Source organism: Drosophila arizonae, chromosome X (assembly GCF_054131065.1).
Source record: "Drosophila arizonae isolate 15081-1271.41 chromosome X, UAZ_ARI_1.0, whole genome shotgun sequence".
Taxonomy (NCBI): domain Eukaryota; kingdom Metazoa; phylum Arthropoda; class Insecta; order Diptera; family Drosophilidae; genus Drosophila; species Drosophila arizonae.
The window spans coordinates 4,199,143-4,212,350 of NC_142927.1; the positions used below are offsets into that span (position 1 = coordinate 4,199,143).

Here is a 13,208-nt window from a genome sequence, read left to right on the forward strand (position 1 = left end):
TCTGAATATCAGCTATAACTAAATTTTTTCTATGCGAAATGTAGTTGACAAATTATAAAAATTAAATATATATATATATATACATATACGATATATATCGTATATACAATATATATATATACGTATACACTAAAATATTGAATATTGAATGACTTTTTTTGTGGATTGCAACAACAAGAAGAGAACGAAGAAGAAGAAGAGAATAAAATATGTATTCATTAATAAATTAAGCAACAACAAATATTTATATATATATAGAAATATGCATATATGTATATATTTATGTATATATGAATATATACATAAATATATATATATATGTAAACAAATATATATATATGTATGTTTTCATATATACACACACATATATATATATGAATAGTATTACATTAAACTATATAACACGAACACAAGAGAAAAAGAGAAGAAATTTAAAAATATGACTGAGCCAAGGACTCAAAAATAAATTTTAAACACAAACAAAATTATATTAAAAAAAAAAAAAAACAACAAAACAAAACCATATTGTTGTTTTCATTTTGTACATTGACGTATTCAATATGGGAGAGTATGAGAAAGTTTAATTTAGTTTTAGCTTCTTCGAACCCTTCATTGATAAGCCGCAGAGCGCCAGATAAGGATAGAGAGGTGTATGCGACCTACAATTATCCTGTAGCTGAACTTCCTCTAGCTCTGCTCTACATCGTTCAAATGCTTAGTTGACCATTTTTCTGTTTTCTGTTCTGTTTATCGATTTGTTATATCCCTTGATTTATCGATTTTTTTTATATTTCTATATGCATCGATTTATTATAGTTTGATACACAATGTATAATTTATTTTACATTCATTCGATTAATTTTTATTAGATTCCTTATTTGCAGGCAGATATTGTTTGCTATTATCATTATGCAAATGTTATCGATTTCAATATTTTGTCAGTAGCTATCGACTTTTTATATCTCACTATTATATGTTAACCTATATATCATTTTTAACTTCAGTCGATAATGCGATTTTTGTGGCTCAACATTGATCGATTATTATCGATTTGAACATGCATTCGATCAATTGATAAGTTATGTATTACATATATACTTTAATTTAGATAGTAACCATTTTTATGAGGGTGTATCGATAATAATCGATTAGTATTATATTTATATGAAGTATACAAAATATACATACTCATATATAATAGTCATCAATGTAATATTTCATGTTTCATTTATGTGCAATAAACGAAAACAAATGTAAATATGTAAATCATGAATGTGTTCACATACGAATCCCAATTTACAGGGTATTTATGAGGGCTATCAGGCCTCAACGCCAAGCTAGAGTTGGCAGCTGTGCGCTGGGCTGGAACTGCCAACTTGTTGTTTGTTGATTAAGACGGACATCGGGTAGATATATATATATTTGATTTGGATGGCGATTTAGTCTGTCGCTCGACGTACAGCGAGTCGCATCGATCCACTTGTAGTCCAATCATGAGCTGCCCCTATGCCAGCAACGGGTGAGCATCAAAATTGTTGTTGAATAGGCAACTAGAAGCAAGCATCACTCACACACACTCTGAGCTCAATCACAGCAACGAGCACGACGATGGCGCCATTCCGCTGTCCAATGAGGTGGGCAAGATCTATGGGGAATATCTGATGCTGGACAAGCTGCTGGACGCACAGTGCATGCTCTCCATGGAGGATAAGAGGCCGGTGCACGATGAACATCTTTTCATTATAACGCATCAGGGTGAATACAACTCTCTCTCTCTCTCACACACACACTCTCCATATATACCTCTCTCACTCTGGCAAACTATTTGTTTCTCTATCTTTGCGCCTTGTTTCAGCCTATGAGCTGTGGTTTAAGCAAATCATTTTCGAGTTCGATTCCATACGTGATATGCTCGACGCCGAGGTCATCGATGAGACCAAAACACTGGAAATTGTCAAACGCCTAAATCGCGTCGTCCTCATACTTAAGGTAAGCGATCATAGCTTTATATAGTGATATACAATACATGAGATGATCTATCACTGATCATTTCAAGCTGTTTCCATACATGAAGTGTTGATCAAATCTTAAGTACATACGATCTCCACATAGATCTTGTACATAACTTAATTCAGTTCTTAATTATATATCCTTAACAACAATCTTTCAATTATTATATTGATGAATGCATGCATTAAATCTTATACATATACAAAAATGAGCTTCACTTTAGCTTTGCAACAAATCTCTTCTTGAATACAATAGGGATGTTAAACGTAATCATATCGTTTTAATTAAATAATTAACAGCCAGCTATCCCTATATTACAAATTGTACACCTATCAGGTAGCAGCCCTAAATGTATCGCAATATTTTCTGTAGCCATCTGCGGCATCTCAAACGGCTGCTTAAATTACACATTTATCAAAGAGTCTTAAATCTTGGTAATCAGATTGATTTTGGAATGATTGATCTTGAGATATTGTGCTTCGATCTTAAGGCAAGCTAGATAGATCTATATCGATATGGAGCCAACATATTGGTCCATCTGAATTCTTCAGCTTTCAAAATTTGAATATTATAATTCACATAAATCTACTTCATTTTTTTAAATTTGATATTTGCAGATCATCAGAGCAAACTTTTTCCTTCTAGCCACAATTACTCCTACTATCTTATGATATTTCCCTTATAGTAGGGATATAGATAGGGATCCAAAAAATGCATAAAAATCCTCTTAAATAAAATTACAATTCGCACAAATGTTCTGTTCCGGCTTTAGTATTTCTTAACAATCTTTAGTACTCTTATAGATCTATAATGATTTTCTACTTTCTGGCTGTATATATAGGTTTTCTTATGATATTGTCCATATATTACTGTTTTCATACATCTTATAGCACTTTCCATGAATTCCAACTGCCATTTGGCTTCGCACAGATCTTATGATGTTACCGATTTACATTACAATTCTCTGTTTCGATTTCTGGCAGCTGCTGGTCGATCAGGTGCCCATATTGGAGACAATGACGCCTTTGGATTTCATGGACTTTCGCAAGTATTTGGCGCCCGCCTCTGGCTTTCAGTCGCTGCAGTTTCGGCTGATCGAGAACAAGCTGGGCGTGCTGACCGAGCAGCGTGTGAAGTATAATCAGAAATATACGGATGTGTTCGGGAAGGATGAGAAGGCATTGCATGCCATACGCGACTCGGAGGATTCACCGTCGCTGTTGACGCTGGTGCAGCGTTGGCTGGAACGGACGCCGGGCCTGGAGGAGGATGGCTTCAACTTTTGGGCCAAGTTCCAGCAAAGTGTCGATCAGTTTCTGGCCGCCCAAGTGCAGAGCGCAATGCTGGAGCCGGTGGAGCGGGCGAAAAACTATCGCCTCATGGATATCGAGAAGAGACGAGAGGTCTATCGCTCCATTTTCGATCCGGCGGTGCACGATGCGCTGGTGAAACGCGGTGATCGTCGCTTTAGCCATCGTGCGCTTCAGGGCGCCATCATGATCACGTTCTATAGGGACGAGCCACGCTTCAGCCAGCCCCATCAGCTGTTGACCCTGCTCATGGACATTGACTCGCTGATCACGAAATGGCGCTGTAAGTGAAAGCCAGCTCACTCGCACTCACACTCTCATTCTCTGTCTCTTTCTCTCTGTGTTGATCGCATTTCACTTTTACTTTTCTTGCCTAGACAATCATGTGATCATGGTGCAACGCATGATCGGATCCCAACAGCTGGGCACTGGCGGCTCATCCGGCTATCAATATCTACGCTCCACACTCAGGTGGGTGAACACAGGTGGCTGTTACCTGATCTTCGATCATTGATCGTCTGTTTGTTTCACTTTCAGCGATCGATACAAAGTATTCCTGGATCTGTTCAACTTGTCTACGTTCCTAATACCACGTGAAGCAATTCCCCCTTTGGACGAGACAATACGCAGAAAGCTAATCCATAAAAGCGTTTGACAAGCTTCACTTCCAGATTTTTTTTTTTTTTTTTTTCTAAACTGATTCTGCGAAAGATCCTTCTAATAATAATTTTTAGAAATTACAATACATTCCAAATGTTGTTTGGTATTCATTTGGAAATTAATGGGTATTTGAATAAGATTTTTTTCCTGGTGTAAAGCTCCCGAGTGGGAAACATATATATAGTATGTATGCATGCATTCAACCATATAAGATCAGATATGATAATAAATACAAGTCTAAATGTATGCAACATTTAAAAACCTCTTCAAGCTGGTTCTAAGACTTACGAAAAATTCAGAGAAGTGGAAAGACGTGATAACACCAAGAGTAAAAGAAGAGTAAAATATGAGAACCAGCAGAAGAGAATGAGAAAGGCAGAAAGAAAAGACAATGAGGAGGCAAAAGAGAAGCAGTAGAAGGAGAAAGTGGCTGAGGAAGACAGAGTAGGAAGAGAAAGTGGGAAATTAGTATTATAGAAGGAGACGAACGAATAGGCAAAAGTAAAGCAAACCCCAAAGGAAAGTGAAAAAGAAAGCCAAGAAGAAAGGGGCAAACAAAGAGACGAGCCAATAAGAGAATAAAACAGTGCTGAAGAAAAGGAAAAGTAGAAGAAGGAGAAAGGAATGTGTATAGAGAATACTTTCCAAATACAAAACTATTCAAATTCACTCAGGCATTATCTATCCAATTACCTTATCCAACGGATGTGTACACAATGAGAGTGTCCATATAGATGTTTTAATATATATGTATATGTATATATATAGAATATACATATAATGAATGCTTAACCTTTTCCAATGGCCTTTTTTCCATTTGAAATTGATAAGCGTTCCACAGTTTCAAGTTTTCAGTTTTTGTTATTTGTTAGAAATAGCTCAAAGCAAACAACATTTAAACAGATTGAAGTAAAAGTGATCTCATGGGATGAGCACGACTAGGGGACACCCATGGCGGGAGTAATATGAAGGGATACGTGGGTACTCTATGGGTAGATACAGATATAGAACGCTTTCTATCTTTAGGTCTACTATTAATAGATTTTTATTAAATTCATTTTCGCACAAACCTCAAGACATTCATAATCAATGATATCGGGATAAGCTTTCCCTAATCAATATACCTCGCTTTTTGAATCGTGAAGAAACATCGAGAGTGCAATTTATAATTGTGACGAGTCGAAACGGAATTGGGGTCGTTCGCTTACCCCCACGACTTGCCCCGATGCCCCAAGAGCACGGCTCGATTGTGCAAAAGAGATAGCGAGAGAGAGAGTGAGAGAGGGGGAATTAAAATGTTAGCTAAGCTTTAAGAGACAGAATTTTGTTTATTAGCATTTTATGTAAGTCATCAAATCAAATCAAATCCAATCAAATCAAATGTACAAATTCTATATTCGCTTTTCAGCATTTTTCCCCCGTTTGCAATTAAAGCGCACTATTAAGCTCTGCATATAACATAATTGCGGCACATTCTCAAAAAAAAAAAAAAAATCTACAACCCTCAACCCTCTTAACTCTCGCAAGTTTAAATGAATTTAGACAGCGAAAAAGGTTCAAGTACAACGACTGCACAATGCACTGCAGCTCAAATGGCATGAAACGGTTATAATAATAGCTGCACTACCTCACATCTGTCAATTTTTTGGCAGTAAAAACATAATTTACATATATGAAAAATGTTCGAATCGGTTATTATCGGTTCGCAACGGTTATTTTTTAAGATCGTATCGGGTATTTTTGAATCACATGACAACCCTCCGAATCGGTTATTTATGAAAATGCAATCGGTCAAAAATATTAACAGATTGAAACGGTTAGAATCGGTTATTCCATGCACAATACAGCCCAGCTCTATCAAGTATGGTGATTCAGGCTGGATTTCTGTTATAATATCACAGTTCTTAGTATTATGAACAATTCATGTTCATATTCAATTTTAATCCATTTTCTATAAATTCATACGAATTGGCAGTGCTTAAATCGCGCTCAGAGTTCGTTCAGAGTTACAGGTTTCGATGTGGTCTTGAAACCTGTTTTCGATATTTAAATAGAGCAGAGCGCTAATCAGCTTTATAGCCTTATTGGCAAATATATATACATATATATTTCTCTATATATTGTTTTTGCTTTATAGTGGCAAAAACTGTAGCTTTCAGCTGATCTATCATGGCTGAAGGGCTTTTGGCTTCAGGGACTTGGGATAGGTACAGTCTTAACCTATGTACAGGAAAGTTGAACTGAAATGCCCTAAATTAATTTAGGTAGCGCAGTTGCGATCGTCAACCTAAGCCCACGCTAAATGCTGTGCGCCGGCAGCTACATCAGCTCATTAATACAAACAGAAATATAAGTAAGAGTGCAACAGTTGAGAGTGCCTGACTAGCAGATACGCTATGAAGGTCTAGACAGATGAGCAGAGTCCCCGTAGATCATACAGAAGGGTTGACTCATAGAGGGAGTTGGTAGAGCAAAGCTGAGAGGAAAAGGAGAATGAGGAGAGTGACAAAGGGGGAAAACAAGAGAGAGAAAGAGAGAGATGGAGGGAGAGAGCGCGCAGAGAGAGAGGGAGTGAGAGAGCGAGGATAGAGAGAGGGAAGAGAGGGGGAGTAGAGAGAGAGATACTTGAACGGAGAAAACAGATAGAGAGATAAGTGAGATAGCGACAAAATAAAAAAAAGGACAGAAGGACATACAGGTAGCCAGGTAGAGAGAAAAGGAAGCAAACAGAGAGAAAAATAGAGAGGGAACAAGAGCATGAAAATGACATACGGACGGACTGATAGAGAGAGAACACATAGACAGAAAGACAAAGAAAGAGAGAGAGAGATATAGTAAGATCGACACAGTGAGCAAATAGGCCTCTCTCAACTTCATTCTTTTTTCTTCTCTATCTATCTCTATCTATCTCTCTCTCTCTCTCAGACATACAGATGAACATACAGACATACAGCTGCAGATGCAAACAACAGGGATATTAGAGCAGGAGGCAAACGAAACCATGTGGCCAATACACCCTTTTGCAATTGCACACTATAATAACAGGGTATTCGGAAAGGAAAAAATAAAAGCAACAAAGCACACAGCCGAGATGAGGCGGATGGCCGTGTGTAAGTGTTTCGCAGCGTCGAGCCGCTGGAAGTCGTGTCTCTGGTGTTAGGTCTCAGTCGTGCGCTGAATCTCTGACCAGTTGGTTGTGTTCGAGCAAGGTGATAAAAACTCAAACAGCAAGTAAACGAAAATATAAAAATAATAACAAAGAAATACAAAAACAAAAAAAAAACATAAAAAAAGAGCAGAAACAGCAACAAAATGCGTTACCTGGCATTGAGCGCGCTGTTTGTTTGCGCTGTGATTGCCAGCCAGAGCCAAATTGCAGGTAGGTAAACGCCGAGGCTCCAGAGGCGGGCCATTAATAGCGAACTTACCTGCCTTTGTCCCATCCACAGCTGGCTATAAGAGCGAGATCGAGATAACTCCAGAGCCCGATGTGGAGGTGACGACCAAGAAGTCCGGCTGGTTTGGCGGCTTCAAGAAGTTCTTTGGCGGCGGCAGCAGCAACAGTGAAACGACCACGACAACGACCACAGTGAGGCCCGCAACGAGCACCGCTAGATCTGCTGCGGCCGTAACGCCAGCCCAGAAGCCACCGCCATTGGTCATCTCGCATGCACCGCTAATGCCGCTGGGTCCACGGCCCGACACGCCCAGCTCATCGCCCATCGGTGCTCCGTCCGCTCACGGACCACAGTGGCCCGCAGCCAATGCCAATGGACACCAGCAGCAGCATCATGTGGGTGGCACAACGCCGGCTAGCTTGCCAGCTGGCCGTTTGGGTGGTGCAGGTGCCTCGACAGCTCCCAATTTGCCGCCGGGCTTTGCGCCATATCGTCCACAGAAGCCGCAGCCCAGCGGCTTTGATTTGAGCTATTCGGGCGGTGGCGCCGCTGCCGGTGGAGGTCCGGCGCCGCATCCCGGCTTTGGTCTGGCGCCGCTAACCAGCAGCACCACTACGACAACCACAACAACAACCACGCCCCGAGCACTCACCAATGTGCAGCCAGGCAACATTGATTTGCGCTTTGGCGGCTCGACGACGACCACCGTGAGGCCCGGCCAGCAGCATCGGGATGAGTTCCCCAGTTTGCCTGCGCCGCGGCGTCCGTCGATTAAGGAAGATTTTCCAGCGTTGCCCACGCCACGCACACCAGGTTCACCAGGTTCACCAACTCCCGGCACGCCAACCTCGCCTTCAGCCTGGCAGGTGCCGTTGCCCACGCCAGTGCATCCAGCTGTGCCGGCTGTCAAGCCAGCTCCTGGAGTTACGCCCACAACACCAGCTGGCAGTGGCAGCAGCACCACCACCACAGCTGGCGGCACCTCTACTCATGGCTCATCGGGTGTCTCCTTTGTGCCGCACACACCTGGCGCGACAACTACCGTGCGCCCGGGCTTCCAATCCTCGGGCAACTCAGTGGCAACCGACGATGAGATACGTCAACTAACCGAACAGCTCTACAACAAGGAGTCGAACAGTCAGCTGAGCCAGATCACAGTCAATTTGCAGGGACGCACGCGCTCCATTGATAGCGGCGATGAGGCGCCACAGCCGTAAGTAGAAGCTCAGCTCAGCTGAAATCATTCCAGAAAGCTCCACAAATTTCCTTGACCTTTCTTTGGACAGTCTTTTGAGCGTCAATGCCAAAGCCCTGGAGCCACTGACCATAGCCAAGATGCGGCTGCTGTTCAACAACTATGAGCAGGATACCCTGGTCAACGAGCATGTGACCGCAAACGAGCGCAAGGAGGAGAACGAGTTCCTCGATGCAGTCATGGCCACCAGTGTTATGAGAGCAGCGATGTTGTTCCTGCAGCAGAAGGGTTTAGTGACACCCGATCCGAAAACGCATCGTGATCTGGTCAAGGAGCTGTGGTTCACACAATATTCACGGGGTCAGGGCAAGATTGGCAGTTCCGGATTCGAGCATGTGTTCGTCCATGAGGTAAAGAACGGCACCATCATCGGCTTCCACAATTGGGTCTATGTCAACGAGGAGGAGCAGGCCGGTCGCTTCGACTACAAGGGTTACATGAAGGAGCAGGACATCGGCACGGTAAGGAACAACATTTTCTATGCCGCTGACAGGACTTTTGCTATTTCTTTGTCTTCACTTTGCAGAAGGGCAAAGTTCTGAAAGTTCGCTTCACACACCAGGGCCTAAATAAGCCTGTGGACACCATGTTCGTTGGCACCTCGCCGGAGCTGGAGCTGGCTCTGTACACGGTCTGCTTCCAGTTGCGTCCGGATCGCACCTGTCCCGTGTCTTTGGGCAACAGCAAGTTTGGTATTGTCACCTATTCGTGGCGCTACAGGGGCAAGAGCCTCATTGGCAGTGCCTATCCTGAGATTTGAGCCAAGCACCGCAGCTCGCAATAGCATCTTTTTTGTCTCACTTTCTACTGCAATCTTATGTTAATCTTTTTTTTTCCTTCTCTGTATAATAAAGATAAATACATATAAATTTGCGCTTTTTCTCGATTGAGCTTAGTTTTATAAATTTGAAATGTGCTTAGGTTGCCGATAGCTGTAAAAATAATCGATAGCTGGCAATGGCAAAGAAATGTAGTATCTTTGCTAGCAAAATTAAGACATTATGTAAAAATTTGGTTTTAATTTTGTCGATTCAATAACAAACATTATAAATCCAGATTTAATAATCTTTACATTTGTAAGCGTACTTCAGTTGGCATATTGTATATATTGCCCGCACATTTAAATAAAATACTAAGAGTGCCATTTACAACATACTGGAAGTACTAAATTATTATCGATTGTGAACAGCTGTTTGTTGGCGATAGTTCCTAGGCGTTTGACAGCACTGACAAAATCATAATTTCCAAGTTTATTAACACTTTTCGTAAAGCACAGAAATTGTTGAAATTGTAAGCAAAAAAACGCCATTTACAACATACTGGAAGTACTAAATTCTTATCGATTGTGAACAGCTGTTTGTTATCGATAGTTCCTAGGTGTTTGACAGCACTAACAAAATCATAATTTCCAAGTTTGTTAACACTTTTCGTAAAGCACAGAAATTGTTGAAATTGTAAGCAAAAAAAAAAAAAAAAACAAATTATATAAATCTAGAACAAAAATGGCAACACGTGTTGTGGCAACGGCAACGGTTCGCGCAGTTAAGGGACGCAAGCTAATACCAACTCGTGCCGCATTAACGCTGGTAAGTGCTGATAAAATACAAAACTGATGAAATAACAGTCGGAATAGAATTGATCAATATTTGTTTTTGTTGTTGTGGTGATGTCCACTTTAACAGACGCCCGCTGCAGTGAATCGCATCAAATCGCTGCTGCAGAACAAGCCAGATGTGGTAAGTCATTGGGTCGATTTATCTAGAAACAATATCAATATGTTTTCCATTTCCATTTGCCTGGACAGATCGGCCTCAAGGTTGGCGTGCGGCAGCGCGGCTGCAATGGACTGTCATATACCCTAGACTATGCCAGCACCAAAGGTAGTCCATAAATCATGTTCTATACTTGACATGTGACTTACTCGAATTGATTTTTCCCACAGATAAATTGGACGAGGAGGTTGTGCAGGATGGCGTGAAGGTGTTTATTGATAAGAAGGCTCAACTCTCATTGCTGGGTAAATCAGAAACATTATATAATCAATCTAATAGATATAATAAAAATGCTTTTCTGTTACAGGCACAGAAATGGACTTTGTCGAATCGAAGCTATCCAGCGAATTCGTCTTCAACAATCCAAATATAAAGGGCACGTGTGGCTGCGGTGAATCGTTTAGCATGTAAAGCGTTTTGCACTCATTTCCTTCTCTAACTACGGAATCGCAACCCGCCTCGCAAAAAAACCTAAATTATCTAAGTTTATGTAGAGTTTAGAGCTTGTTGTTATTTCAATTATCAATCGTCTGCAATATACTTAAGCTGCAACACTCAAATAATGTTGCAGCTTGATGAGCCAGCGAGAAACTGTTGCAAAATATGTTTAAGTTTGTTTTCTGTAGCTACGAAATTTAGTTGTAATCATTAAAAACGAACATTGTTTTTAGCGTAAAACAACATATTCGTATGTACATAGCAAGTATGTAGCTCAAATATAAAATTATAAAAAAAAAAAAAAAATACAATAAACAAAAACAAACAGATGAAATGAAATTGTTAATATTAATGACCTTAACTAAGTAGCTGATAAGTATATCTCTCTATCTCTTTCTGTCTAGGCATTGATTGTAATGGAATTTTGTTTATTTTCTTGCGCTATGCAACCAGACGCACACAGCCACACTAATGCTAATACACGTGTAAGCGGCTGCCAGAGTGTGTGCGTGAGCATGCATGCAGCTGTACCAACCGTAAAGTTGAAAGTAACATCTTGTTACCCTTTCTAAAAATACCATGATCCACAATGAAATGAGCGTGGCAAACTCTTGAGCAGTGCTGAAATACTTTTCGCACACAAATTCAAGTCCTGCTGCTTATGCATTCGTATATACACATACAGATGTACATACACACGCATTCTTTTGCGAGAGCAGCGAGAGTAAGCAAAACAAAAAAGAACGGTACATTGGGCGAGCATCGTCCACCTCACTCGATCACACTAGACTTTATGGCAGTCAGCTGTCATCGCTTGTTGAGAGTGCAACGGAATTTTGGGAAGCGCTTGACAAATAAAAAACTTTTTTGAGTTATATATGTATGTATGTATGTTTGTATAATAAGCACGATGGATTTGTGTGAATAATACAATAATTTCATGGCACACACGCATGCCGATGAATGAGAGACACATATTGAGCTGTACAATTAATTGCTATAAACCTAATCAATGGGAGATGTGGGTGGGTGAGTGCTTGGTTAGCCTTAATGCTTAACGGTGCTGCAGTCCATGAATGCCAAACTCTTCGTAATCATCTCGCGTATAGATGAATTCATCGAAATTTGGACTGGTGGCCACTTCGCGTCCGCCATGCCAAGCATATCGCACTGGATCCTCTGGGCAAATGAGCGAGACCTCCAGGTCGTCCGGAACAAGGGCCCGCAAATCGCGTTTGAGGCGTGGCAGGAAACCGGGAAACTGTGCACTGCCGCCCACAATGAGAATGTTGAGTAAAAGTTCGCGATGCGCCTGCCAGGGACAGGAACGGAGGGCATCGGCCACAGCCTCTGGTATGCCCACTTGTGGAATGCCAATATCCGAGGGATTGAAGAGCAGCTCTGGCACAGTAAAGCGTTCATTGCACAGTGGCACCATTTGCTGTTGATCCTCGTCGGGACGGGGATGTCCCGGCACACGGATGTAGCCGCGTTTCACAGTCGTAAAATCGGGCAGGACATATTCTACGGCGATCTCTTTGCGACGCTTCTCACAATGATGTACGCTCATCGCGTCCTTAAAGTCCTCGGCAACAAAGCAAACATCCTCCTTGATTTGGTTCACCACATGGCTCTCATCCATAACATTCAGATGACGATACGAGATGAGCTCCTTGAGATGATTCGTTAGCGCTTTGCCGCCGACATCAATGCGCCGGATCGCCTCCAGGACACGTCGGCCCAGCACAAAGGGCACAATGTGCGTAAAGCTGTAGCCAACATCAATGATGATGCAGTTCAGCGATTGCATTGTGGTCCGCTCCTCGCTATCTGTTACATAGTTAAACGCAGCCAAGTCCGCGGCAGTTGTCTTGTACATCCCGGCCACGCGATACTCCTCGAAGAGCATCTCGAGCATTGCCTCCTGGACGCTCTGGAAATTCATTTGGGGTTCGGTGATGACAATGTTACGATTTTCCAGGGTACAGCCAATGCCCTCCTTGCTGAAGATGTAGTCCCACACGGTCTTCTGAGTGTCCCAATTAAGAAGGTAGCCACGCTGGAAGGCCAGGATGTAGAATAGGGCTGAGGTGTCGCGGCATTCGTCGATTTGGTTTCCCACAAATGCCCGACGCCTTTCGCTCTTCGCCTTCATGATGCAATTGGGCACCACCTGGGGCTCGTCCTGTGTGGCGAGTCCCACCTTGGCTGTATACGCGCCATTATCCAAGACAATCACAGCCATGCCGGCCATGGCAATTTTTTTTTTTAATTTTTCCTATTTTTGCCAATGTCAACAATGCAAACGCGAACGCACCAAAAATAACAACGCAAAACTGAGATAACAGCTGCGCAAAGTGACAAA

General features: G+C 41.8%; 4 protein-coding genes across 4 annotated transcripts; 3 read left to right on the top strand and 1 right to left on the bottom strand.

The window, feature by feature from the left end:
* The first annotated feature begins 1,361 nt into the window (after positions 1-1,361).
* v (Tryptophan 2,3-dioxygenase vermilion) lies at positions 1,362-4,067 on the top strand. The gene is made up of 6 exons (XM_018017041.2): positions 1,362-1,519; positions 1,595-1,755; positions 1,856-1,989; positions 2,994-3,603; positions 3,698-3,791; positions 3,858-4,067. Exons 1-6 carry the CDS (start codon positions 1,494-1,496, stop codon positions 3,973-3,975), a joined length of 1,143 nt encoding a protein of 380 aa, XP_017872530.1. The 5' UTR covers positions 1,362-1,493; the 3' UTR covers positions 3,976-4,067.
* Positions 4,068-7,106: 3,039 nt separating this feature from the next.
* On the top strand, positions 7,107-9,502 carry LOC108619404 (endoribonuclease Arlr). The gene is made up of 4 exons (XM_018015972.2): positions 7,107-7,359; positions 7,430-8,591; positions 8,665-9,094; positions 9,160-9,502. Exons 1-4 carry the CDS (start codon positions 7,293-7,295, stop codon positions 9,391-9,393), a joined length of 1,893 nt encoding a protein of 630 aa, XP_017871461.1. The 5' UTR covers positions 7,107-7,292; the 3' UTR covers positions 9,394-9,502.
* Positions 9,503-9,957: 455 nt separating this feature from the next.
* Positions 9,958-11,009, top strand: MagR (Iron-sulfur cluster assembly 1 homolog MagR). The gene is made up of 5 exons (XM_018015984.2): positions 9,958-10,219; positions 10,316-10,369; positions 10,438-10,513; positions 10,576-10,650; positions 10,713-11,009. Exons 1-5 carry the CDS (start codon positions 10,136-10,138, stop codon positions 10,814-10,816), a joined length of 393 nt encoding a protein of 130 aa, XP_017871473.1. The 5' UTR covers positions 9,958-10,135; the 3' UTR covers positions 10,817-11,009.
* On the bottom strand, positions 11,010-13,195 carry Arp6 (Actin-related protein 6). The gene has a single exon (XM_018015975.2). It carries the CDS (start codon positions 13,095-13,097, stop codon positions 11,898-11,900), a length of 1,200 nt encoding a protein of 399 aa, XP_017871464.1. The 5' UTR covers positions 13,098-13,195; the 3' UTR covers positions 11,010-11,897.
* Positions 13,196-13,208: the final 13 nt, after the last annotated feature.

Bases quoted from the DNA above. Each gene is read 5' to 3' on its own strand.
- v (XM_018017041.2), top strand. From the start codon at position 1,494: ATGAGCTGCCCCTATGCCAGCAACGG. The intron at 1,990-2,993 runs GTAAGCGATCAT...GATTTCTGGCAG, and splicing joins GCGTCGTCCTCATACTTAAG to CTGCTGGTCGATCAGGTGCC. The intron at 3,792-3,857 runs GTGGGTGAACAC...TTTCACTTTCAG, and splicing joins TATCTACGCTCCACACTCAG to CGATCGATACAAAGTATTCC.
- LOC108619404 (XM_018015972.2), top strand. From the start codon at position 7,293: ATGCGTTACCTGGCATTGAGCGCGCTGTTTGTTTGCGCTGTGATTGCC. The intron at 7,360-7,429 runs GTAGGTAAACGC...TCCCATCCACAG, and splicing joins CAGCCAGAGCCAAATTGCAG to CTGGCTATAAGAGCGAGATC. The intron at 8,592-8,664 runs GTAAGTAGAAGC...TTCTTTGGACAG, and splicing joins GGCGATGAGGCGCCACAGCC to TCTTTTGAGCGTCAATGCCA.
- MagR (XM_018015984.2), top strand. From the start codon at position 10,136: ATGGCAACACGTGTTGTGGCAACGGCAACGGTTCGCGCAGTTAAGGGA. The intron at 10,220-10,315 runs GTAAGTGCTGAT...CCACTTTAACAG, and splicing joins CTCGTGCCGCATTAACGCTG to ACGCCCGCTGCAGTGAATCG. The intron at 10,651-10,712 runs GTAAATCAGAAA...TTTCTGTTACAG, and splicing joins GGCTCAACTCTCATTGCTGG to GCACAGAAATGGACTTTGTC.
- Arp6 (XM_018015975.2), bottom strand. From the start codon at position 13,097: ATGGCCGGCATGGCTGTGATTGTCTTGGATAATGGCGCGTATACAGCC.